Raw genomic sequence first — 26,511 nt, 5'->3', positions numbered from 1 at the left:
GCCTTTCACGAAATCTCACTGGAAGTTTAATGGCGGTTGCAGACAGAACGCAGGTGTTCTGCAAAACAGTTACCTAGCCTACCTTGTTTACACTTGGGTTCACCAATGAAGTGGAGGCAACATCCCGAGCACTAAATGCGGCAGACCAGGATGGATGAGTTGCAGGAGATGAACCTCTGCCTCACCAGAAAGGGGTGTTCAGGTCCCTGGATGGTGGGGAGAGGGGAGATGAAGGGACGGGTGCTGAGCATCTTTTCAATTGCTGGGGAAATTAGGGTTTCTGCACTGTGGTCTCTGTTTCAGATATTTTTATATAGCACTGACCAGAATTTATGGTTCTGTTTGATGTAACATGGTGTGTCTCTGTCTCATGGGTTTCCTGAACCCTCTTCCTGTTGTAGTCTCCCATGGTACTCAGCACTTGCATTGTTCACTTTTTCCTGTTGGTTTGCAGGTGGCTGAGCGAGGAAAGCAGATGGCTTCTCAATACAAATCCAGAGCCACTGGGAAGAGGATGACTTGGGAGCTGCCGTGTCCCATTGCCAGTAGCAGCCCAATTGTTACACAGTGGCAACACCTGTGGAGAAGAGAATGCAGAAGTACAGACACATTAACTGGAGCTCCATTAGTGACTGTAATAGAAGCAGGAGAGAAATCCTGGACTGATACAACATTAACCGTTGAGACTAAAGAATTAGGAAGAACAGAGACAACGCCAAGAAATGAACATTGGGCTGGAGTGGAAGTGGTGACAATGAAGCAGGTGGAAGTGGAGACATTGTTAGTGGCGAAGAGTGGAACTCAAAAAGGGGCAGAGAATGAAACTGGATCCTTTGTTGGGAATGTGGAAAGGACAATAACTGGGCCAGGAAACAATAGTGGACTTAGGATGGAAGCTACAACACATACAGAGACAGGTACTAGATGTTTAGCCATTGCGGAACCCCCTACATCTAGTAATATGGACTTTCAGCCAACTGGTCCAGGGTATTCTAAGTCTCCAGGTATGTGTACATTTTAATAACAAAATTAATACAGATCTTAATTTTGCGAACAGAGATGGAGGAAACGTATTTGCCATTTGGTCCACTGACTGCTGTACTCAGAAATCCTGATGACATCTCAATACAGATTTTGTCTCATCTGAAATCTCTCTCACCACGAGGGCTCACCCAGAGGACTTATGCCATGTGTAAGCAGGAAAGTTGCAATGTGTTCAATATTTTCATCAATCAATTAAATAAAATAATCCTTACTGAGAGATGCCCCAACTGTATTTCATGTTTTCTTCTGCCATAGATGGAGGCCTTTCAACCCATCCAGCCCATGCTGGTTCTCGAAGCATTCTCTTTAGTCCCATTCACTCATTTATTTAACTGTAACCTATTTTACTGCGAAATGCTCACCTGATTCTCCTATCACCTATTTATACTAGGGATCATTTACTGTGGACAGCACATCCTTGAACATGGCTGGGGAGTCCAGCACCAGGGGGACATCCACAGAGGAAGAGAGAGAAAGTGAAAACTACGCACAGACATCACAAAGTTAAAAATGAACCCAGATGCTGGAGCTGTGAGGAAGCAATGCTAATGCTGTCTTCCCCCCCCCCCCCCCCCCCAAGCCAGCAAGGAAGAAACAAAAAGTGTAAATTAGATTTAGATGACAGACCAAAGCCAAAATGAGGACTGGGAAATATAGGTAGGACTTTGGAGAAAGGTGAACGAGACAGAAATTTACTTTTCCTGTTTTGGATTAAATATTAGGGTTAAATATTTTTTTTAAATAGGGCTCACATAATGAAAGCTCACATAGGTAAAATTATTTTGTTATTGCTGAAAAATATGATCAGTACCAATGATCATATTATATTGAAAACTCACTCACTTGTTTTAATCTTTCCAGCTGTTTTTGTTTTCATATCATCAGTAAATATATTCGTGGAGTCTTTATAGACCATAGAAAAGAAATGAGTTAGAAATTTGTATTTAGAATTTGCATTGAATTGTGATTTCAGACAGGTAACAGAAGTGCTGTTGCAATTTTATTTCTGTTCCTAAGATGTTTACTATTCATCTTAGGACACCTACTGGCAACTTTTGTCATAATCACCCACAAGTTGTATTGTGGCAGATACGGGGCACTTGACATAGGTACAGGAGGATTTCTGAAGAACAGTATCTCACCAAGGAGCAAAGAGAGCAGGGAAATATGGAAAGTAAGCAAGAAAATAATGACAAGTAGAATCCTCTAGATATTTTATGAAAGGTGACAAACAACATGTTCCAAAGCAATAACAAATCTCAGATTCACAGTCGCAGTCTCTAATACTTTTCCTCATAAACTTAAAGCCATTTCTATTATATAATTTACCTATAACCTCTGGAAATGAAATCACTATGAAATATTTTCAGAGGGAATTGTAGTTTGTCCTAATTTTTAGTGATCATAACTCAGTTGAATAGAGCAGAGGCACAGTAAAGGACTGTGGTGGACCAGTAGTAAAAGATCTGAACTAGGAAATAGCCAAATTTACCAGTGAGGTATAAAAATAAATTTATGCCAGAGTCGGTGAAGGCATCTGAAGTGGGGAGGGTGGATGTTCAAACCAAATAACTTCCTTATAAAAGTGTCAGGTGGGGGGTGGGGTATGTGGGCACTCCCAAATATCCACTCCATGGACCCTTGAAGAACACATAGGGGAAGGGTAAGGAAAGAAAAGGAACACTTGTGACAGATGCAGAGAGTTCAGCATCGTGGAGGAGTATCGAAAGTAGAGTGGTGACTTTATAAAGATAGTACCAAGTAAATTAGGAAGGCTGAGACAGTGGATTAAATCAAGGGAAATCATGATATTTTATATGTAAACAGAAAGGGAAGAACGAATGTAAAGGATCAAGGAGATCCCATTAAAGATCAAAAAGCTATGATTCTAAATTAATATTTTGTGCCGAAAGTAGGGGAATATATGCATATTGATTTTAGGAGGTAGACTGAGAACTTTTGGATATCATAATCAGAATGGGAGCAAATATTAAGGGGTCTAGCTTCTTCAAAAATTGATAAATTATCAGGGTCTTAAAAGAAGCAAGAGACGCAATTAGATGGATACAGATCACTATTTTCCAATGTTTTTGTCATGATGGAAGACTATTGAAGTGATTTAAGAAGGCAAAAAAAGGGGCACATCAAGCAATTATCGCCTCATATGCCCAATACTGGGTTAGTTTAATTAGGAGATGCAGCACAGAAACAGGCCCTTCAGCCCAACGAGTCCACATTGCCCAGCGATCCCCATACACTGGCACTATCCTGCACACTAGGGACAATTTACAATTTACCAAAGTTAAATTTACCTATAAACCTGTACGTCTTTGGAGTGTGGGAGGAAACCAGAGCACCGGGGAAAACCCATGCAGACACGTGTAAATTATTGGAAAAAATTTGAGGATCTATTTGCATCATCATTTAGATGAGGTTAATCATTGGCAGCAAGCCAATGGATTTGCCAAGGGAATGGTGAATCTGAATAGTTTGATTCAGTTTTTTGAGGAGATCTGTCATTGAGGGCAGTGGATTTCATAGAGTCACAGAGAAATGCAGCACAGGAAGAGGCTCTTTGGCATGCCGAGTCCAGGCTGACCATCAAGTGCCCATTTCTGCACTAATCCTACTACAATCCACTCTATCATGTCCATGTTTCCATCAACTCTCCCCAGATTTGATGCAGTATAGATGGTGTAAACAAAGTATTTGATAATGTCCCATATGGCTGACAGTCCTTCAGATGATACGTCATCTCCAATCCTCATTATAGACTTCAGCAACAAAAACCAGTTAATTTCTATTTTCAGCCCTCAGTAGACCGATATAGCAACTACAATCATGAACATTAAGGGACCTATTCCAATTCTTATGTAATTACCAATTTTAAAAGTAAAGTTTTAAAATAATTGAATAAATGTAACTTTTCTAAAGCTGCTTCACAATTAAATAAACTGTACATATAATATATATGCTGTTTTTAACCTTGCTTTTCATTCAAAATTATCACATTTTAAAGACAAGCGATATGTAGAATTTCATTTTATCACCAGCTGTATTAAATTATGCAGCAATATTCCAATATTATTCAAAAATGTATTTAGTGAAGCATATGAGTCACATTAATGGGAGCTATGACACAAAATGCTGGAGTAATTCAGCGGGACAGGCAGCACCTCTGGAGAGAAGGAATGGGCGATGTTTCGGGTCGAGACCCTTCTTCAGACCATTAATGGGAGCGTTTGATGTCTCTGGGTCTATACTCGCTGGAGTTCAGAAAGATGAGGAGGGACCTCATTAACACTTACCGAATAGTTAAAGGCCTATATAGAGTGGAGCTGGGGAGGATATTTCCACTAGTGGGAGAGTCTAGGACCAGAGGGCATAGCCTCAGAATAAAAGGAGAGACTTTTGGAAAGGAGATGAGGAAGCATTTTTTTAGTCATAGCGTGGTGAATCTGTGGAATTCAATGCCCCAGTTGGCTGTGGAGGCCAAGTCATTGGGTATTTTTAAAGCAGAGATTGTCAGGTTCTTGATTAGTAAGGGTGTCAAAGGTTATGGGGAGAAGGCAGGAGAATGTGGTTGATAGATAAACCATGATTGAATGGCGGAGTAGACTTGATGGGCCGAATGGCCTAATTCTGCTCATATGATTTATGAACTTATGACACACTCTTATTCCAGGCAGCCAGATTCAGAATCTTGCTCTTTCATGCATTGAACAAAGAACAGTACAGACCAGAAGCCCTTCGGCCCACAATGTCTGTGCCTAACATGATGCCAAGACTGTCTCTTATCTACCTGTGCAGATTCGACATCCCTCCATTCCCTGCATATTCATATGCCTATCCAAAGGGCTCTTAAATGCCAATATCAAATCTGCCACAACCATTAACCCTCGCCGCGTGTTCCAGGCACTCACAACCCTCTGTGTAAAACAAATGTTGCCCTGCACATCTCCTTTAAACATTGCCCCTCTCACCTTAAAGCTATGTTCTCTATTATTTGATATTTTACATCTCGGGAAAAAGGATCTGACTGTCTACCCTTTCCAGGCCTCTCATAATTTTATATACTTCTATCAGGTCTCCTCGCAGTTTCTGCCATTCCAGAGAAAACAGTCCAAGTCTATTCAACCTCTCCCCATAGCTAAGACCACTAATCCAGACAACATTCTAGTAATTCTCCAGCACCCCATCGTTCCTGAAATGGGGTGATCAGGACTGCAAGCAAATTCCAAATGTGACCTAACCAAACTCTTGTAAAGTTGCAGATAGACACAAAATGCTGGAGTAACTCAGCGGGACAGGCAGCATCTCTAGAGAGAAGGAATGAGTGACGTTTCGGGTCGAGACCCTTCTTCAGACTTTACTTCTTGTAAAGTTGCATCATGACATAACTGCACCGTCTCTATAATTTGCCTTAACCTCTTCATCAACCTGAGTTATACAGTGCACATGTGCATTGCTACGTAATACTATTAGTCCATGTTCACTAGGAACAATTGAGACTCATATAGCATCAGACAGGTGGACATTCATCCCATTCATCCCAGCTGGATTTAATTTGAATCTCAGAGTGTGCGAGTCACTGAAGAACTCTGGCTTTCCTAAACTTTATTTTTCAGATCATTGTTCAATAAAAAGTGACGCATGAAATGGCTAAAGACATTTAAAAGTTTATTTATGCAACATACACCAGATATCATTCTCTGCTTGTCATTATTCATACATGTTTCAAAGCTTTTCCAGTTAACTCTTTGTTTTCTTGATCAAAATAACAGAGACTGCAAACAGGAAGAGGCCATCCGCTAAAGCTTTCAGCGATTACTGCATCCCTAACCATAAACAATCACATCGAAACACTGATCACTTTTTAAACATTCTGAAAGAAAGATATCTTGTAACAAAACAGGTAGGCAAACACAGCATGTTTTAAAAAGCAGCATTGCCTAATCAATAATGTGACATATGTTAGCAAATGTCTATCTTCTACTTTAATTCAGGCAGTATATTTTTTCCAACAAACTCTAATTGCTCATAAAAAGAGCAGCTAGAACATAATGTGTTTTGCTTTGGGGATACATTTTACGGTCGGCATGGAAATTGAAAAGCAAAATTGCTGTGAACTGGAACTAATTTATTGCAGCAAACTCTTCATCCTATTAATGGATTACTTGCACATGCACTATGTAACACAAGGCATAACTTATTGGGATTCTGATGCTGAAGTCAGTGGACTCAATTTGTGGCTTTTCTATTGATTACAATTTCAGAAGGGTTTGAAATAAAGGAGATATTTGATGCTGGCAAGATGTTTTTATTCCCTTGGCCCACAATTCTCTTGGCTAATGTGCATGCACTATCAGTGTCATATTGTTAAATTTGTTCAACATTGTTCAACATATTTTTAAATAGAAATCCCCGGGAGCAATTCCTTCCAGCTTGAGCAAAACCAGAATTGTGACTGTCAATGGAAAATACAGTCAGACCTGCAAAGGTAATGTAGCTATTTATCTTTCACCTGCCATGGTGCAAAATGGGTGCTGTAACATGTAGTTCAGATGTGCATCAGTGCTGCAGGTGTTTATAGCAACTCTGACTGTGGGTGAATTTCATATTTGACAATTATTAGCTGTAAAACGTAACATCATAGTTGTGTAGTTAACGGATTATTATTTTTTACCCTCTATCCTTTTTTTTGGTGTTGTTATGAGCTGCCCCCTAAAGGCATTGCCTCAATTTAGATGAGGATTAGAGGTGGAAGCAAGCAGGTCCTGACCAATCAATTTTTTCAAAAAATGACCCAAGTATTCAGTATAAATGGGTAAACATTTACTGACATAACCGCACCAACAAGAAATTGAAGTTAAGACGGAGATACAAGAAACTGCAGATGCTGGAATCATGAGCAAAAAACAAAGTGGTGGAGGAACTCAGTAGATTGGCAGTATCTGTGGAAGGAATGGACAGGTGATGATTTGGATCAGGACCATTCTTCAGACTGACAGAGTAGGGGGCAGCCAACTGGAAAAGAGGGGTGGGGTGGGGCAAAACCTGGCAAATGATAGGTGAATGCAGGTGGGCGAGGGGTGACTAGCATCTGGGTGGAATAAGTGATAAAGGCTAGAGGTGAAAAGGAGACAAAAAAGGTATCAAAGAAGGAAAGAAGAGGAGGAGTGAGTTGTAAAGCCAGAGGGAGGGATATGGGTGGAAAGGGACAGGGGGAAGAGAGAGAGGGGATCAAAGAAAATAGGGAACTCGGGAAGATCCATTTATGGGGCGGGGGAAAGAAAGGAGCAGGTTAACTGGGTGGTGAGGGGTGGTGGAATGACAGTAGACAATGGGTGCAGGAGGAGGCCATTCGGCCCTTCGAACTAGCACCACCATTCAATGTGATCATGGCTGATCATTCTCAATCAGTACCCTGTTCCTGCCTTCTCTGCATACCCCCTATCCTTAAGAGCTCTATCTAGCTCTCTCTTGAATGCATTCAGAGAATTGGCCTCCACTGCCTTCTGAGGCAGAGAGTTCCACAGATTTACAACTCTCTGACTGCAAAAGTTTTTCCTCATCTCTGTTCTAAATGGCCTACCCCTTATTCTTAAACTGTGGCCCCTGGTTCTGGACTCCCCCAACATTGGGAACATGCTTCCTGCCTCTAACGTGTCCAACCCCTTAATAATCTTATATGTTTCGATAAGATCCCCTCTCATCCTAAATTCCAGTGTATACAAGCCTAGTTGCTCCAGTCTTTGGTGGGAGAAATGGGGACATCCTGGGTTTGGGAAACTGAAATCGGACAGGGCTCTAGAGGAATATAAAGGAAACAAGAAAGAAACGGAATTGGGAGGGCTATAATGGGTCATAAAATATTTTCAGCAAATTGGATTAAAAAGAATCCCAAAACATGTTATTGGCACATTAGGAGCAAGGGGATAGCTGGGGAAATAATAGGTCCTTTCAAGGACATAGGATGGGATTTATGTGTGGAGCCAGAGGAGGTGGGTGAGATCCTTAGTGAGTAATTTGCTTCAGTATTCATTAAGGAGAAGGACATGCATGATTGTGAGGCGAGGGAGGGTTGTGTTGATATTCCAGGGCATGCCAACACTAAGGAGGAGGAGGTGTTAAGAAAGTCGTATTTTGCCCACTAGAGGGCAGAAGAAACCCTGATATTGTTTAAAAAAAAGGCAGTGTGAGAAAGACAATGTTACGATGGTTAGGGGAGATTTCAATATGCAGGTAGACTGGGAAAATCAGGTTGGTACTGGAACCCAAGAGAGGGAATTTGTAGTGTGGCGCTGGGATGGTTTCTTAGAGCAGCTTGCAGTGGAGCCTACCAGGGAAAAGGCAATTATGGATTTAGTGTTGTGCAATGAACTGGGTTTGATAAAGGAGATCAAGGTAAAGGAACTACCAGGAAGTAGCGACCACCGTATTATAAGATTCAACCTGCAATTTGAGAGGGAGAAGATGAAATTGGATGTGTTGGTATTATAGCTGAGCAAAGGGAACCACAGAGGCAGAGGGAGGAGTTGGCCAAAGGTGACTGGAAAGGGACCCTATCAGGACTGACAGGCAAGAATTTCTGGGAATAATTTAGAAAATGGAGGATCTTTTCATTCCAACGAGGAAGAAAGATTCCAGGGGGAGAATGAGGCGACCGTGGCTGACAAGGGAAGTTAAGGACAGCATAAAATAAAAGAGAAGGCATTTCAAGGCAAAGGTCTTTTATTGTCACATGTACCAATTAAGGGACAGTGATACGCAAATTACCATACAGCCATACGATTAAAAAAAACAACAAGACACACAACTACATAAAAGTTAACATAAACATTCACCACAGTGGATTCCCCACATTCCTCACTGTGATGGAAGGCAAAAAAGTCAAATCTGCTTCCTCTTTATTTTCCCACAGTCAGGGCAGTCGAACCATCCGATCGAAGCTCCCGCAGCCATCATGTTGGGGCGATCGAAACTCCCACGTCGGGGTGGTCGAAACGCCCGAGGCTTGGAGCTCCCGATGTCGGTCTCTGACTAGAGACCGCGGGCTCCATGGTGTAAATTCCGCAGGCACCCACGGTTGGAGCTCCGAGGCCGATCCCTGGCAAAGGAATCGTGGGCTCCACGATGTTAAAGTCCCATAGGCTCCCCTTGGTGGAGCTCTCAAAATCGGTCTCCAGCAAAGGCTACCAACTCCTCGATGTTAGGCCGCAGTGCAGACAGAGATACCATACGGAAAAAAATCGTATCTCCGTCGAGGTAGGAGATTAGAAAACGTTTCCCCCACACCCCCCACATAAAACAAGTTCAAGAACACTAAAAACATACATTTAATACATATAATATTGCAAAGATTAGTGGAGAAGCTTCTTGCGCTCCTCGTGCATTTTGTGCGCAGTGGTGGAAAGATTGGTAGAAACAGGGCCGTAACGCGAACGCTCTTTCCTTGACCCCTGCATCAAATGATGAATCAGAGCGCAGTTTGAAATGTGAAATATCAAGGATCTTTCAGAAGTTCTTGAATTCAATTGGAAGTACATTTTGCACCAATTTAACTATTTGTTATCATGTGTCCTAAGTGAAGAGTTTGCTTGATAACTTCAGATAGATTTAGTTTCCATTTCAGCACTAATAAAAAAAAACATAATTGCGACTTATTGTCATATTTAATTTACACACTTCCTCTAAAACAGTCTCCACAGAGTAGATAATTCAACACCCTGTGTAAGAAGAGACCTCCTCATCTCCGTTCTAAATGGCCTACCCCTTATTCTGAGACTGTGACTCCTGGTTGCTTGCTGTCTGATAATCAATATTGAAGAGATTGCTGAAATTTTACAATAAAAACAGTAAATGCTGGAAATACTCAGCTGGTCATGTTGCATCTGTGAGAAGAGGAACAGGTTAATGCTTTTGGTTGAAAACCTTTCATCAGAACATTGAATGAGGTAATGAAGCTCATTAAGCTGCAGGAAGGGTGGGGGAGAAGGAGGGAGTGGGGTGATACCTCTAATATGGTAAAACCAGCTTGATCATAGGGATAAACTAAAACAGAATGTTTGGTTAGCATGTGGATGAGAGCAGTTAGAGAGAGAACAACAAAAGAATGTAGCAGTAGCAAAATACAGAGAGGATGATATATTGGGCAGGTCAGATAGGTCATGCCCTCCAATTTCAGAAGAGAAAAAGAAAAAGGAAAAAGAATGCTGATGTAATATCACACGTGGATGACTGATACAGACTGAGAACTCAGGCCACCTGAAGTTGTAGAATTCATTATTGGGTCCAGAAGTCTGCAATGTGCCCTGGTTGAGGCACTGTTCCTCAAACTTTTCAGATCCTTTTTCTTTTATTGGATCTGTCTCCACCTCAGGGGACAGGCCAGCTACAATCATTCATTCGTAGCCTACTAACTTCCACAGCTATCTTCACGACTCTTTGTCCCACCTTGCTTCCTGTAAGGACTTTATTCCACTCTCCCAGTTCCATTGTCTATGTCATTTTTGTTTAGTTTTGAGATACAGCATGGAAAAAGGGCCTTCGGCTCATCGAGTCCACTCTGAGCATTGATCGCCCTTTCGCACTAGTTATTCTACTTTCACCAGCACATCTTTGTGATGGAGAGGAAACTGGAGCACCTGGAGGAAACCCACGTGGTCACAGGGAGAACGTGTAAAATCCACACATGGCCAGCACCCATGGTCAGGATCGAATCTGGGTCTCTGATGCTGTGAGGCTGTGCCACTGTGCTTGCTTTGATAATAAGACTTTCCATACAGATGTCTGAAATGTTTTCCTTCTGCCTGAATTATATCTTCTCCTCCACTTTTATTAACAAAGCCCTTGACTGCATCTCATCTATGTCTAGTGCCAATGCTCTATTCCCTCTCCTCTAGGACAGACCGAGGATAGAGTTCCCGTGGTCCTCACCTTCCACCCCACCAGTCTTTGCATTCAATAGATCATACTCCGCAATTTCTGCTGTCAAACATTTCTTCCCCTTCCTCCCCTTCTAGCATTTCACCGGGACTGTTCCTTTCATAAAACCTTGGTCCACTGTGTAGGAAAGAACTGCAGATGCTGGTTTAACTGAAGAAGGGTCTCAACCCGAAACGTCACCCATTCCTTCTCTCCAGATATGCTGCCTGTCCCGCTGAGTTACTCCAGCATTTTGTGTCTACCTTGGTCCACTCTTCCATTCCCACCAACCATTCCCTATGGTATGGCACTTACCCTTGCAAACGCAGTCAATGCAACACTTGTCCTTTCACATTTTCCGTTCACACTATCCTGGGACCCAAACGGTCTTCCCAGGTGAAGGAGCAATTCACTTGCATTTCTATCAATCTCGTATTTTGCAATAGGTGTTTTCAATGTGATCTGTTCTACATTGGAGAAACTGAATGCGTATTGGCTGATCGCTGCTTGGAAGACCTGTGTTCAGTCAATATGGGCATCCCTGAGCTTCCCGTTGCATCTACTTTATTTCTCCATCCCGCTCCCACTCTGACCCATAAGTCCATGGCCTCCAGAAGTCGAGGAGCAGCACCTCATCTTCTGTTCGGGCACATTGCAGCCATTTGGATTTAAGATTGAATTCTACAACTTCAGGTAATCTGATTTCTCTATCTGTAGTGATTGCCCATCAGTGATATTGACTCAGCCTTATCTGTCCTTTTTTTTTCTTTCTTTCACTGCTGGTCTTCCTACTCTACATTAATGTCCAGTTGTTGATAAGCATAAATATCTGCGTTTGCCACAAGTTAAGAAAACAAACATTTTAGTGCTTTAAGTTTCATGGAGATATATACGTGCTTGGTTGCTGGTACTAAATGCATGCAGAATTGATGGTCCACTGTTTGACATTCATTTCTGTGAAACTGAGACATAGGGTCCAAAAATCGGAGGCTAGAATGTACTCAGTGTCTACATTATAGGCCTCTATCTCAGAATTCAGATATTTAATACTGTGCTCATTTGGACCAATTATTGATCAATAATTCTGACTACATTAGATCCCTGCTCAGGAAGAATTGGCAAGCTTTTCTAATAATGTCAAACTACCCTGTTCTTTTTGTTAGCTCGCAGGAACAATCTCGGTGATGTTTCTCTGCATGTGAAACAGGTTGGCACAATAAAGGAAAGGTGCATATCTTTAATCCCGATGAAAGTCTTAGATGCTCCAGGATTGAAGGATGATTATTGTAAGTATCCTTTTCCATTTCTTGAATTTATATTTATTCTGTTAAACCTGTTCTTAAAACAAATATTCTGATTTTGATTGCTTCAAAAATTAACTCTATTTGAAATGAATTTTGTGCACCATGATAGCTTAAGGTCTAAATTGAAGAGTCTTAGAAATCCCTGTCCGAGGAAAAGGAGTCTGACTGTCATTATCCTTGCGATCATGATTTTATAAACCTCCATCAGGTCAAACAGGCGCCCTTTCAGTCTATCCCAACCTATCCAGTCTCCCCCAACCTATCCAGTCTCCTCGGATAACTCAAGCCCTCACAATATTCCAGATGGGTCTCACCAACATCTTATACAGTTGTAACATGGTATCTCAACTCCTGCACTCAGTTCCCTATCGATGAAGGAAAGCATTCCATACACTTTCGTCACCACCTTGTCTAACTGTGTCGCCGCTATCAGAAAAATATTTAGAGTCATAGTCATAGAGTCATACAGCGTGGAAATAGGCCCTTCAGCCTAACTTGCCCACACTGGCCAACATGTCCCAGCTACACTAGTCCTACCTGCCCACATTTGGCCCATATCCTTCCAAACCTGTCCTATCCATGTACCTGTCTAACTCTTTATAAAATTTAAGAAATTGGAAATCCCTATTCCTATCCTATCCCTGTCCCTATCCCTATCCCTATCTCAATCCCTATCTTACATTTACATGTAACCCAAGATCTCTCTGTTCCATGTTAATTGGCTTGGTAAAATGTAAAAATTGTCCCTAGTGGGTGTAGGATAGTGTTGATGTGCGGGGATCGCTGGTTGGTGCGGACCCGGTGGACCGAAGGGCCTGTTTCCAAGCTGTATCTCTATACTAAACTAAAGCCTGTTCAAGGCACCTACCACATTTTCTATAAAATAATTTGATTTACACATCTCCTTTAAACATCTCCCCCTCATTTTAAGCTATGCGGTCTAGTATTTGACATTTATACTCTGGAAAAAAAGACTATCTACCTTATCTGCCTCTCAGAATATTATAAACTTCCATCATGTCTCCCCTTCATCTCTGAAGGTGCAGGAAAAAACAACCTATCTTTTTCCCAGTTTGCGGATGACACAAAGCTGGGTGGCAGTGTGAGCTGCTATGAGGATGCTATGAGGCTGCAGGGTGACTTGGATAGGTTGGGTGAGTGGGCAGATGCATGGCAGATGCAGTATAATGTGGATAAATGTGAGGTTATCCACTTTGGTAGCAGGAACAGGAAGGCAGATTATTATCTGAATGGTGTCAGATGAGGAAAAGGGGAGGTGCAATCAGTCACTGAAAGTAAGCATGCAGGTACAGCCGGCAGTCAAGAAAGCTCATGGCATGTTGGCCTTCATTGCGAGAGGATTTGAGTTTAGGAGCAAGGAGGTCCTACTGCAGTTGTGCACGGCCCCGGTGAGACCGCACCTGGAGTATTGTGTGCAGTTTTGGTCTCTTAAATTGTGGAAGGATTTATTGCTATTGAGGGAGTGCAGCGTAGGTTCTCCAGGTTAATTCCCGGGATGGCGGGACTGACATATGATGAAAGAATGGATCGACTGGGCTTGTATTCACTGGAATTTAGAAGGATGAGAGGGAATCTTATAGAAACATATACAATTCTTAAAGGATTGGACAGGCTAGAGGCAGGAAAAAATTTCCTGATGTTGGGGGCGTCCAGATCCAAGTGTCACAGTTTAAGAATAACGGGTAGGCCATTTAGGACTGAGATGAAGAAAAACTTTTTCAGCCAAAGAGTTGTGAATCTGTGGAATTCTCTGCCACAGAGGGCAGTGGAGGCCAATTCACTGGATGTTTTCAAGAGAGAGTCAGATTTAGCTCTTAGGGCTAAAGGAATCAAGGGATATGGGGAAAAAGCAGGAACAGGGTACTGATTTTAGATGATCAGCCATGATCACATTGAATGGCGGTGCTGGCTCGAAGGGCCCAATGGCCTAATCCTGCACCTATTTCCTGTGTTTCTATGTTCCAACCACTCCTTATAGCTAGTACTCACTAATCCAGGCAGCATCCTGGTGATCTTCTGCACTTTCTCCAAAGTCTCTTGTAGTGTGGCAACCAGAACTGCACACAATACTTCAAACCTGTAACCCAAGTTTTATGTAGCTGCAACATAACATCCTGACTTTTATACTCAATACCCCAACTGTTCTGACATTTATTGTATACTTTCCTCTTACATTTAACCTCCCAAAGTGCAACATCTCAGACCTGTTTAGATTAAACTCCACCTGCAAAGTCCAAGGTAGATAACATTTATCATGTAGCTTTTGACATTCCTCTTGGCCACCTCTTCAAAAAACCCAATCAAATTTGTGAATACCAATTTTTCATGCATAAAACCATGCTTAATACCCCTAATCAGTCCTTGCCTTTCCAAATGCAGATAGCTCCTGTCTATCCGATCACTAGTTTTGATTATTAATCTTTACATGATCCCAAGTTTGTTCCTGGTTAGTTGGCTCCAGGTTTAATCTTTAACCTTTACTTAATCAATTGCTTTTGCACTGGTATCATTTCTGGAACCTGTTTTCAAATAAAATATCTTTGGGTTGAGCAAGTGCATTTGGACACATCTGAAGTTGGGCTGAAGAAATAACTGAGGAAGATTTTATTTTTGTATTTGAATATGAGGCGTTATTTAGAATTGGTGTTGCTGGATTATACCTATATTATTTTAAATGGAGACACCTAATGAGTTGACACTACTTCCAATGGATTTCTAATGTAGTTCTCCAACCTCCTTCCATAATTCCCAAGAGTACCCTGTGAACATGGGTGGAATTTGAGTTATTTTCTACATTAAATTCATTCTGCTTCATGCAGTTGGAGACCAGGAGAACCCTTATATAATTTTGGAGTTGAATATTTACTGATAAACTTGCTCTGAACACAATTTTATCAAATACATGTTAATTGAAGTCATTTATTTCGGGTAATTGGGTACCAGTATCCCCTACTGGGCTCATGTTATGCTCAACGATCATGTTTATTATTGCCAAAATTCATTTATTCTCTTCCCTAGTGCCTGAAACTTTTAAAATCCCTATTCTTGAGGTTAATTCCCTCCGTGGTCTTACTTTCTGTATTGATCTGATTACTTCCAGTTCTGACACCATTGTCAAAACCGTCACCACCTCACTCCCCCGCTACCCAAAACCCTGTTATTGAGAGCTGTGATTCATGCTACTTGGTTTTCATTATATAGTATTCCCTTCTAGGACCCTTCTGAAATTTCATTTTGTGATTTTTTTGGCCACCCAGTCTCTCCTTATTTGGCTATGTGCTCATTTTTAACAGGCCTTTTGTAGTATCCCAGAACATTTATCAGTATAAACCTCATTGCAAAATGCAGCTCGTTGTGTTTAAACTATGCATTATATTTTCTAGATCTTAATTTAGTTGACTGGAATGCTGCAAATTTTGTAGCCATTGGCCTTTCCAATGTAGTTTATCTTTGGCACCCAGAGAAAGGGGCGCAGGAAGCCATAACTGTGGAATCTGAATACATTTCGTCACTGGCCTGGATTAAGGACAGAAGCAACCTCGCAATTGGGACTAGTGCTGCCCAGGTGCAGGTAACAGGTTATTAATTATTGTTATTTTAGTTAATTTCTTGTGATGGGAAAGATTGGAGGGAGTTTTCTTTATGTTATTTTAAATCACAGCATGCTTGGAGTGTCAGATATTATGATCTCTAAAGATAAACACAAAATGCTGGAGTAACTCAGCGGGCCAGGCAGCATCTCTGGAGAGAAGGGATGTGTGAAGTTTTAGGTGGAGACCCTTCTTCAGACCTGAAACATCACCCATTCCTTTTCTCCAGAGATGCTGCCTGTCCTGCTGAGTTACTCCAGCAATTTGCGTCTATCTTCGGCATAAGCCAGCGTCTGCACTTCCATCCTGCACATTATGATCTCTAGTTTAGTTTAGTTTAGTTTTGAGATACAGTGTGGAAACAAGCCCTAGAGCCCACCACATCCTTGCCAACCAGTGATCACACATACACTAGTTCTATCGTACACACTAGGGGCAATTTACAGAAGCCAATTAGCCTACAAACCTGATTGTCCGCAACATTGTGAATACATATACAAACATCTAAGAAGACAGCCATTATGTGATTACTAAGGACAAGTGCTGGGAAAGCTGGAAGGTCTGAGGATGGATAAGTTACCTGGACTGGACGGACTGCATCCCAGGGCTCTGAAGGACGTGACCTCAGAGATTGTGGGGGCATTAATTGTGATATTTCAACAATCGCCAACGCTAGGAGTGGTTCCTGAAGTTTGTAAAATTGTGAATATCACCCCGCTGTACAAGAAGAGAGTGAAGTAGAAGAGCGGATTAGGCCGGTTAGCCTGATTTCGGTGGTTGGTAAGATTTTAGAGTCAATTATTATAAATGATGAGGTTACACAATAGTTGGAAGTTCATGATAAAATCAGCCGAAGTCAGCATGCCTCTTCAATGAAAGGATACCCTGATATGACTTGTTTTTCAGTGGGTGAATGTAAATGTTCCATGCCTCTATTTTGAGGAACAGTGGGATTATTCCGAGAGTCATGGCCAATATTGATCTTAGTCAATGTCACTAAAGTGCAGATATTCTGGACATAATTTCAGACAATTGCACCCATGGGTCTGCCAGATTCACTAATTGGCCATTGTGTTTTCTACATTCTGGCAGTACCTGCAATTTAAAAGTACCATAAAGTCCCGAAGTTGGAAAGATATTATAGAAGTTCTTATTTTCTTGCTTTGTACCTACATAGAACCATAGTGTAGATAAAAGCCACAAGCTTTAGAAGACAGATAGGAGAAAGAAAATGTAATACCTCGGGTTTTATCGTTTAGATGCAATACTTTAGAGCATTGGAGAAAGCATAAAAATATTTTTTGCAAGTTTTTCTCATAACAGTTTTATATTTATAATCCAAGCTTTGGGATGTTGAAACTAAGAAGAAATTGCGAAATATGCAAAGTCATTGCTCAATGGTCGGAGCTCTGAGTTGGAATGACTATATTCTTACCAGGTAAGTCTACAGTAATCTGGATGCACATTAACATTTTAGAATTATTTTAGATATATTTTGGTATTGAGTGATTTTTTATTGAGACATATGATTAAAGATTAGGATTGCTAGAAAAGTTATTAATCGGAAAAATAGCCTAGTCTGAAAGTTTTTGCTAGGTTTGATAACAATAATTACTAGTAATGATGGCAGAATTGCCATAGATGTATGGTATTTTTTTCCACATAAGTGCTGGCAACACACGTTGCTAACTATCTTCAACCTTTGTCAACTCTACCACTGCCTTTGTGTTGTCTGAATACATGTCTAGCATCAACTCATGACTACCTGTCTGATGAACATCGGGACAAGAGTGATCTTAATTCATGGTTCCATGAAAATCCTTTCAAACATTTACTTTGTTTGCCAACATTTACATGATTTTGACAAAATTACACAACTCCTTTGTTAGAACTTCTGAGTCCTGTTTCAGCGCGAGACTTGTATTCCCCACATGTTTTCCATTACTAAGATTCCGTACTCTTTACACACACACTTTCATGTGATTTTACTCTTACCTGACACCTATGGTAAGAAATCGGTGATCCAGGTCACACCAAGGGATGCCGGTGAACAGCTGAATGACCACAGTATATGCATCAACACAATACGACTTGATCATCTGGCACTGAGCACAGAATTATGGAATGTGCTGAAGGTCAGATGTGGGCACTGTAGCACAATATCTAGGGTTGGTTCTGGATTGTACTGAGCCGAGAGATCAAGCTTCATGAAGTTAGATAATTTGTTTTTAATTACCTTTATCTTGATTGACTTTACTCTTGTTAGTTAACTTCTATGTTAATTTAAAGTTAAACATGGTTCTAAATGTGCTTTTAAATTTGTTGATTTACCCCATAATTTTTATCTTTGGATATTATTTAATTGCCTTTCAACTGTTTTCCATTGTCAAAAGGCCAACAGGTGGTCCAGCAGTGACTGGCCTTCAGGACCTACCACCTGAGGCCTTGTCATTGTCTGTGGTCTGCTCCACTTTGTAGAATGGACATGACAGTGAACCCTTCAGGCCTCCATAACAAGAGGAGTTGAGTATAGGAGCAAAGAGGTCCTTCTGCAGTTGTACAGGGCCCTAGTGAGACCGCACCTGGAGTACTGTGTGCAGTTTTGGTCTCCAAATTTGAGGAAGGATATTCTTGCTATTGAGGGCGTGCAGCGTAGGTTTACTAGGTTAATTCCCGGAATGGCGGGACTGTCATATGTTGAAAGACTAGAGCGACTAGGTTTGTATACACTGGAATTTAGAAGGATGAGAGGGGATCTTATCGAAACGTATAAGATTATTAAGGGGTTGGACATGTTAGAGGCAGGAAACATGTTCCCAATGTTGGGAGAGTCCAGAACCAGGGGCCACAGTTTAAGAATAAGGGGTAGGCCATTTAGAACAGAGATGAAGAAAAACTTTTTTAGTCAGAGAGTTGTGAATCTGTGGAATTCTCTGCCTCAGAGGGCAGTGGAGGCCAATTCTCTGAATACATTCAAGAGAGAGCTAGATAGAGCTATTAAGAATAGCGGAGTCAGGGGGTATGGGGAGTAAGCAGGAACGGGGTACTGATTGAGAATGATCAGCCATGATCACATTGAATGGCGGTGCTGGCTCGAAGGGCCGAATGGCCTACTCCTGCACCTATTGTCTATTGTCTATTGTCTACCCTAACCAGGCAGCTGTATTATGAAAGTGTAACTGCAGGACAAATGCAAGCCGGTTCGAGAGTTGGGGTAATGATGGATTGTATTCTCACATCATTGGATGCTTTTGGAACTGTTTGGACTGTTATCCATTCTACAGTTCTTTGAACATTTGGCCTGCCCAATAGTTTCCTTGCCGACCTCTCAAATTCCATCCTAGAAACATGGGCATAGAAACATAGAAAATAGGTGCAGGAGGAGGCCATTTGGCCCTTGGAGCCAGCACCGCCATTCATTGTGTTCATGGCTGATCATCCACAATTAGTAACCTGTGCCTGCCTTCTCCTCATATCCCTTGAATCCACCAGCCCCTAGAGCTCTATCTTTTAAATTCATCCAGTGAATTGGCCTACACTGCCTTCTGTAGCAGAGAATTCCACAAATTCACAACTCTCTGGGTGAAAAAGTTTTTTCTCACCTCAGTTTTAAATGACCTCCCCTTTATTCTTAGAATGTGGCCCCTAGTTCTGGACTCCCCCAACATTAGGAACATTTTTCCTGCATCTAACTTGTCCAGTCCTTTTATAATTTTATACGTCTCTATAAGATCCCCTCTCATCCTTCTAAACTCCAGTGAATACAAGCACACTTTCCAATCTTTCCTCATTTGACAGTCCCGCTATCCCGGGGATCAACCTCGTGAACCTACGTAGAATTGCACACTATACTCCAGATGTGGTCTCACCAGGGCCCTGTAGAACTGCAGAAGGACCTCTTTACTCCTATATTCAAATCCTCTCGTTATGAAGGCCAACCAGCTTTCTTCACTGCCTGCTGTACCTGCACGCTTACTTGCAGTGACTGGTATACAAAGACACCCAGGTCTCATTGCACTTCCCCTTTACCTAATCTGACACTATTGAGATAAATCAACTTGAGAAGAATGTTCGTGGCCACATCTTATACATCAAATCCTGTGTGTTGGCTTTGTTTGTCTTCATTTACTTTTCTTCATCTAAGACTTTTAACTCCATACTGCTTTGCCTGTCATGTGGCATCACCTAGTCTTCGCCTTGCTCCTGTATATCTCCCCCTCACTGCCTCTATTGACATATCAGTGGCAAAGTGTTCTTCCTTATTCTTACACTACATCACTTCTTTATAGTCATCTCACCTGTTCCTCTAGTGTAAGAAAATAACTGCAGATGCTGGTACAAATCGAAGGTATTTATTTCACAAAATGCTGGAGTAACTCAGCAGGTCAGGCAGCATCTCGGGAGAGAAGGAATGGGTGACGTTTCGGGTCGAGACTCTTCACCTGTTCCTCTAATTATTAATGCCAGATAATGGATTTTATTGAAATGACCTATTTAGAAGATAGTGACACGTTTCAAATTTTAGCATATCACCATTTTTTTACTCAGTAGTCCCAGTTATTGCCCGCATTTCTCAACTAATGCAAGAAACTTGGAATGGAAAATGTAGACACAAAATGCTGGAGTAACTCAGCAGGACAGGCAGCATCTCTGGAGAGAAAGAATGGGTGACATTTCGGGTCGAGACCCTTCTTCAGACCCTCGATCCAAAACGTCACCCATTCTTACTCTCCAGAGATGCTGCCCGGCCCGATGAGTTACTCAGAATTTTGTGTCTATCTTCAGTTTAAACCAGCATCTGCCGTCCATTCTTACACAATGAAAAAAGTCGCCTGTTCCATATTTTGTAGGAAAGAATTTCACAGGAATTTTTATTTAGCTGGTTGCAGCTGAATTACATGGCTGTCTCTGATAGTGGTGATATGTTGGTAATTTTTTTTAGCAATTACATTTAAACTTAAACCCTGAGATTAAAATACAAGTCCACAATGACAATTTTGTCATATCCTATCCACTGGCTTTGGGCAAGAGTGTAAGCCTAATGGCCTGTTCTATTAAATCATATTCCATCCATTGAACCTTTCATCTAAATTGCCAATTCCAGAAATGATTATGACCAGGAATAGCTATGTTGCTGTGGTAGTTTGTGAGGTATTAGCATTGGCATTGATTGATAAGATTGAATTGCCTCCAGCTCACTGCAATTACCTTGTGCTATGACTTAACACATGGAACTACTGATCAAATTCATAGTTATATCACATGGAACAAAACTAGGGATTTAAACCTGAATTTTAAAAGAGTGTCACTAAATGTAACTTTTAAAATTACTTTTGAAACTAAAATATTTAGTGATCTAATATGAATAAATCATTTAACGCCAATTAAACCATGTATTTTTATTTGGAACATGAAATTATGTTGTGAGATATTGTTAATGGAACTTCATATTTCAAATAACTACTGAATTTTGCTGATTATGGTTATGAAAATGTTGGAGTATCTAGTTAATATATATTTATTTCCATCTGTCTCTGTTCTGTAGTGGCTCTCGGTTTGGATCTATTCACCACCACGATGTAAGAATGGCACAACACCATGTTGGCACACTCATCGGTCATGATTCACAAGTATGCAGCCTCAAATGGTCACCAGATAGTGGATTCCTTGCCAGTGGTGGAAATGATGGTCTACTGAATATTTGGCGCAATGATCCTGGGGCCAATGTCCATAGTAAACCAGACATGACCATTAATAATTCAGTATCAGCCGTAAAGGTGAATGCTATTTAATCAAATATAGCATTATAACATGTCTCCTGTTTAATGCTAATAGATAGGTTCAAAACTTTGATTAGCGTTATAGAGTCATAGAGATATTGTTATTGCATCATGACTGTTTGGCCAACCATGTCCACGTTGACTATTAATTGCCCAGCTGTATTAAATTCCATTTATCAGTCCTTGAACTGCGGTCCTTCCTTCGGACATATTTTGGCCAATATAACATTCGGACACAATCTGGCTAATATAAATACATATTTATGTTTACTACTTATGCAGAAGAAAACTATATGGATGATCAGGAAGATAAATCTATTATTTAATGCTAATTGAATATGTTTGTTAATAGGCCATGAACTGGTGCCCATGGCAATCTCAAATTCTTGCCGTTGGGGGAGGAATGAAAGATGGACATTTGCGTATATGGGACACAAAAAGTGGAAGCTGCATTCAAGACGTAGATACAAGATCACAAGTAAGATAATACCGGATGTTATAATATGGCCGTGGAATGAATACATTTATCTTTGTAATTAGTTAATACTTTGCTGAGGTAGGTGTTGGCGAGGCGATATGATTGGTGGTGGAATCACATTGGATAAATAAAAGATGCTGTTCAACCCGTTGAGTTCCTCCAGCAGAATGTTTGGTGCTTCATTTCCCAGGATCTGCAGGCTCTTGTGCTTTTTTAATAAAGGGTTTTATGTCATTTTTAATTATTTGTGCAGGCATTTTGTTTAATATTTTTGATTATTTTAAAGCGTTTTTAGTTGATTTTACTTTTATTGATATTTTAAAATTTAAAAGTATTTCTTTAGTTTTAACTATTTTGAAACATTTTGAATGATGGTGACTTTGAGGATGAATGAGATATTTTGACAGAAGAGCTATAGGCAGAGGTTGAGTAGGCTGGACTCTATTTCTTGGAGTGCAGGAGGATGAGGGGTGATCTTATAGAGGTGTATAAGATCATGAGTGGAATAGATCAGGTAGATGCACAGAGTATATTGCTCAGAGTAGGTAAATCGAGAACCAGAGGACATAGGTTTACGGTGAAGGGGAAAAGATTTAATAGGAATCTGAGGGGTATTTTTTCACACAAAGGATGGTGTATGTATGGTGCCAGAGGAGGTAGTTGAGGCAGGGACTATCCCAACTTTTCAGAAGCAGTTAGACAGGTACATGGATAGGACAGGTTTGGAGGGATATGGGCCAAATGCTGGCAGGTGGGACGAGTGTAGCAGGCACATGTTGGCCCTTGCGGGCAAGTTGGGCCGAAGAGCCTGTTTCGACACTGTATCTCTCTATGACTCTATGGGTCTAAATCTTGACATATTTACATTTTCATTGCTGTTGCGCTGATTTGAATTTTAGTGACCAGAGCAATGAACAGCACCTTTTCCCTTCAGCACCTTTTCACCTCTATTCCTCTTTTGTACTTTACCTTTCACTCCTCCTCTTCTCTCCTTATCTGTCACTCATTTAGTCTCATTTTCACCTCTCGCCTTTGTCACTTTCGGCGAATCAACCTCAGGCTGAAGCTGAGGTTTGAGCTCAGCTGCTGACCAAGGCTTTTGCAAGTGGGGCTTGTTCTGGCCCATCTATATGATTCAGCTACAACAATGGACGGCCTATGGCTGACTGGCACTTCATCGCTTGAATTGTCTGGGCCAATTGGTTTGTCAGATCTAAGCAATCGGGAAGGCAGGCAATAAGTGGGAAGGGATGAGTGCCCTTGCACAGGATAAACAAGGCTATCTTTTCAAGAAACTTGCATTTCAATTTCTGTAATATTCACCCAAGTAAAACTGGTTGCAGTTTTCAAATGAAAGCTTGTGCTGAAGATTACTCTAGGTTATGGGCACACGTAGAATGGATGAAAGTTATTTCTCCCACTTTTTCCTGATACACCATCTAGCCAAAAGTGTTTTCCAATGACTACATGTAGAGGTAATTTATATGTCATGTAAAAGATATGCGGTGCTGATAACCATTTTTGTGTGTTTCTTTCCAGATTTGCTCATTGCTCTGGTTACCAAAGTTCAACGAACTAGTAACTGGCCATGGTTTTCCAAAACATCAGGTCTCCGTTTGGAATTATCCAACTCTTCTAAAGTCAGCTGATCTCATAGGTACGGCACAAGCACCTCATAGATTGCGTGAAAAGGTTTTTGAAATGGGCCCATTCTTTGAGATGAAGTTAGACAAGAGCAGTGAGGTTGATTAGCCGAAGTGACAACGGCTGGAGGTGAAAATGAGACAAAATGAGTGACAGATAAGGAGAGAACAGGAGAAGTGAAATGTAAATTACGAAGGAGGAATATAGGTGAAAAGGTGCTGAAGGGAAAAGGTGCTGCTCATTGCTCTGGTTACTAAAGTTCAAAGCAGCACAACAGGAATGAAAATATAAATATGTCAAGATTTAGAGCCATAGAGTCATAGAGAGATACAGTGTGGAAACAGGCCCTTCAGCCCAAATTGCCAACACCAGCCAACATGTGCCAGCTAGTCCCACCTGCCAGCATTTGGTCCATATCCCTCCAAATCGGTCCTATCCATGCACCTGTCTAACTGCTTCTGAAAAGTTGGGATAGTCCCTGCCTCAACTACCTCCTCTGGCAGCTTGTTCCATACATACACCACCCTTTGCGTGAAAAAATGACCCCTCAGATTCTTATGATATCTTTTCCCCTTCACCTTAAACCTATGTCCTCTGGTCCTCGATTCACCTACTCTGGGCAATATCCTCTGTGCATCTATCTGATCTATTTCCCTCATGATCTTATACACCTCTATAAGATCACCCCTCATCCTCCTGCACTCCACGGAATAGAGTCCCAGCCTACTCAATCTCTGCCGATAGCTCAGACACTCAAGCTCTGCCAACATCCTTGTAAATCTATAAGAAAATAACTGCAGATGCTGGTACAAATCGAAGGTATTTATTCACAAAGTGCTGGAGTAACTCAGCAGGTCGGGCAGCATCTTAGGAGAGAAGGAATGGGTGACGTTTCGGGTCGAGACCCTTCTTCAGACTGATGAAGAAGTCTGAAGAAGGGTCTCGACCCGAAACATCACCCATTCCTTCTCTCCTTGTAAATCTTCTCTGTACCCTTTCCAGCTTGACAACATCTTTCCTACAACATGGTGCCCAGAACTGAATACTCTAAATGTGGCCTCACCAACTTCATATATACCTGCAATATGTCCTCCCAACTTCTACACTCAATACTCTGGCTGATGAAGGCAATGTGAAGGATTATGAATGATGGACTAGATTTTTCAAATTTATAGTATCTTGCTGCTGTAGGAGCATATTTCAAAATATCATTAGCAATTAATTGAAACGGAAAATAATTACAAATTATCAGGTTAACATTAAATCTTTCCACTCTCTCCTTAAACCTATGGTTTTTGATTCCTCTACTCTGGGTAAAAGACTCCGTGCATTCACCCTTTCAATTCCCCTCATGATCTTATACACCTCTATAAGATTACCCCTCAGCTTCCTGGGCTCCAAGGGTAGAGTCCCAGCCTACCCATCCTCTCCCTATAGTTCCGGCATTTGTCCTGGCAATATCCTTCTAAATCTTCTGCTCTTTTTCAGTTTAATGACATGCTTCCAATAGCAGGATGGCCATAACTGAACAGAATACTCCAAATGCATTCTCACCAACGTCTTGTACAACTGTAACATAACATCCCCATGATATATTCAATACACTGACTGATGATGTAACCAAGTAGGTTGATGAGGGCAAGGCCGTAGACATTGTCTTTATGGATTTCAGCAACGCCTTTGAGAAGGTTGTGCATGGTAGGCTGCTCTGGAACGTTAGATCCCTTGGCATCCAGGGAGTTGGCTCCAAACCTGGCTCAGATGTATCCAAGCCCGGATACAGAATTGGCTTCATGGAAGGAAGCAGTGAGTGGTTTAGAGGGATATGGGCTATGCCGTATGACTCTGTGACTCTAACCCCTTACAATGAAAATAACAATATCTTTGATTTCCAGCTTTTATTATGATGAAAAGCATCAATTTTAATGTTTATTTTGTTTCTTTCACCACATGTATTGTCTGACCTGCTGAGTATTTCCAGTATTTCAATTTTTGGTTTTGATTTCTTGCATCTGCAGTTTGTTTGGGTTTTTAATGTTTGGCAAACATGTAATCTTGCATTCTGATAAACCACAAGATAGCAGAAATCTTGAGAGTATTTTTCTGTTGTCAACCCTGTTGAATGCAAGCGAATGGAGGCAAGTATATATGTCATGCTGGGACTAACGGCTATGCAGTGCTGCAGTTGATTTCTCACACTCATGCTGAAATAACAATTATTTAATGCAATGTTCTTTCTTTGCAGGTCACAGAGGGAGAGTTTTGCACTTGGCATTGAGTCCTGATGGCAATGTTGTGTTTTCAGCAGCAGCCGATGAAACTGTATGTTTATGGAATTGCATGACCACCAGTGACCAGACAAAGGAGAGCTCCAGGGAAGGAACACTGATGCAAGCGATCTAACATGGGGATTCGCAATATTAACTGTTGTAGGTTAAGAAGCTGGCAAATAAAACCTCAGTTTTAAGATACCTGGAAAGATATTATTGTTAAAAAATATAGTTCAAATGTTATTTATAAACCCTGCCATCCTTGTCATAAGGATTTATGGAAGACAAACTTCCGAGGTAGAATATTTATACCACTATCTGTCTCGTATGTTGCAAAACATACTTGGCTAATAAAGTATGATTATGATTTTATGTATTTGATTGGAATTAAATTTTGCATCATGATGTACAAAATGAAAAGCTCATACCAAAAAAACTGTAGTGCCTTTAATA

The 26,511-nt window shown here is 41.1% G+C and overlaps 1 protein-coding gene across 1 annotated transcript; it reads left to right on the top strand.

Moving 5' to 3' along the window:
* The first annotated feature begins 722 nt into the window (after positions 1–722).
* Positions 723–26,191, top strand: LOC144601799 (cell division cycle protein 20 homolog). The gene is given in 11 exon segments (XM_078414669.1): positions 723–747; positions 750–1,004; positions 5,829–5,959; positions 6,463–6,544; positions 12,135–12,257; positions 15,680–15,867; positions 17,230–17,324; positions 21,432–21,663; positions 22,019–22,144; positions 23,684–23,801; positions 26,034–26,191. Coding segments are annotated over 11 exon segments (1,533 nt in total).
* Positions 26,192–26,511: the final 320 nt, after the last annotated feature.

Source organism: Rhinoraja longicauda, chromosome 1, assembly GCF_053455715.1.
Source record: "Rhinoraja longicauda isolate Sanriku21f chromosome 1, sRhiLon1.1, whole genome shotgun sequence".
Taxonomy (NCBI): domain Eukaryota; kingdom Metazoa; phylum Chordata; class Chondrichthyes; order Rajiformes; family Arhynchobatidae; genus Rhinoraja; species Rhinoraja longicauda.
This window is presented reverse-complemented; position numbering and strand designations above follow the sequence as displayed.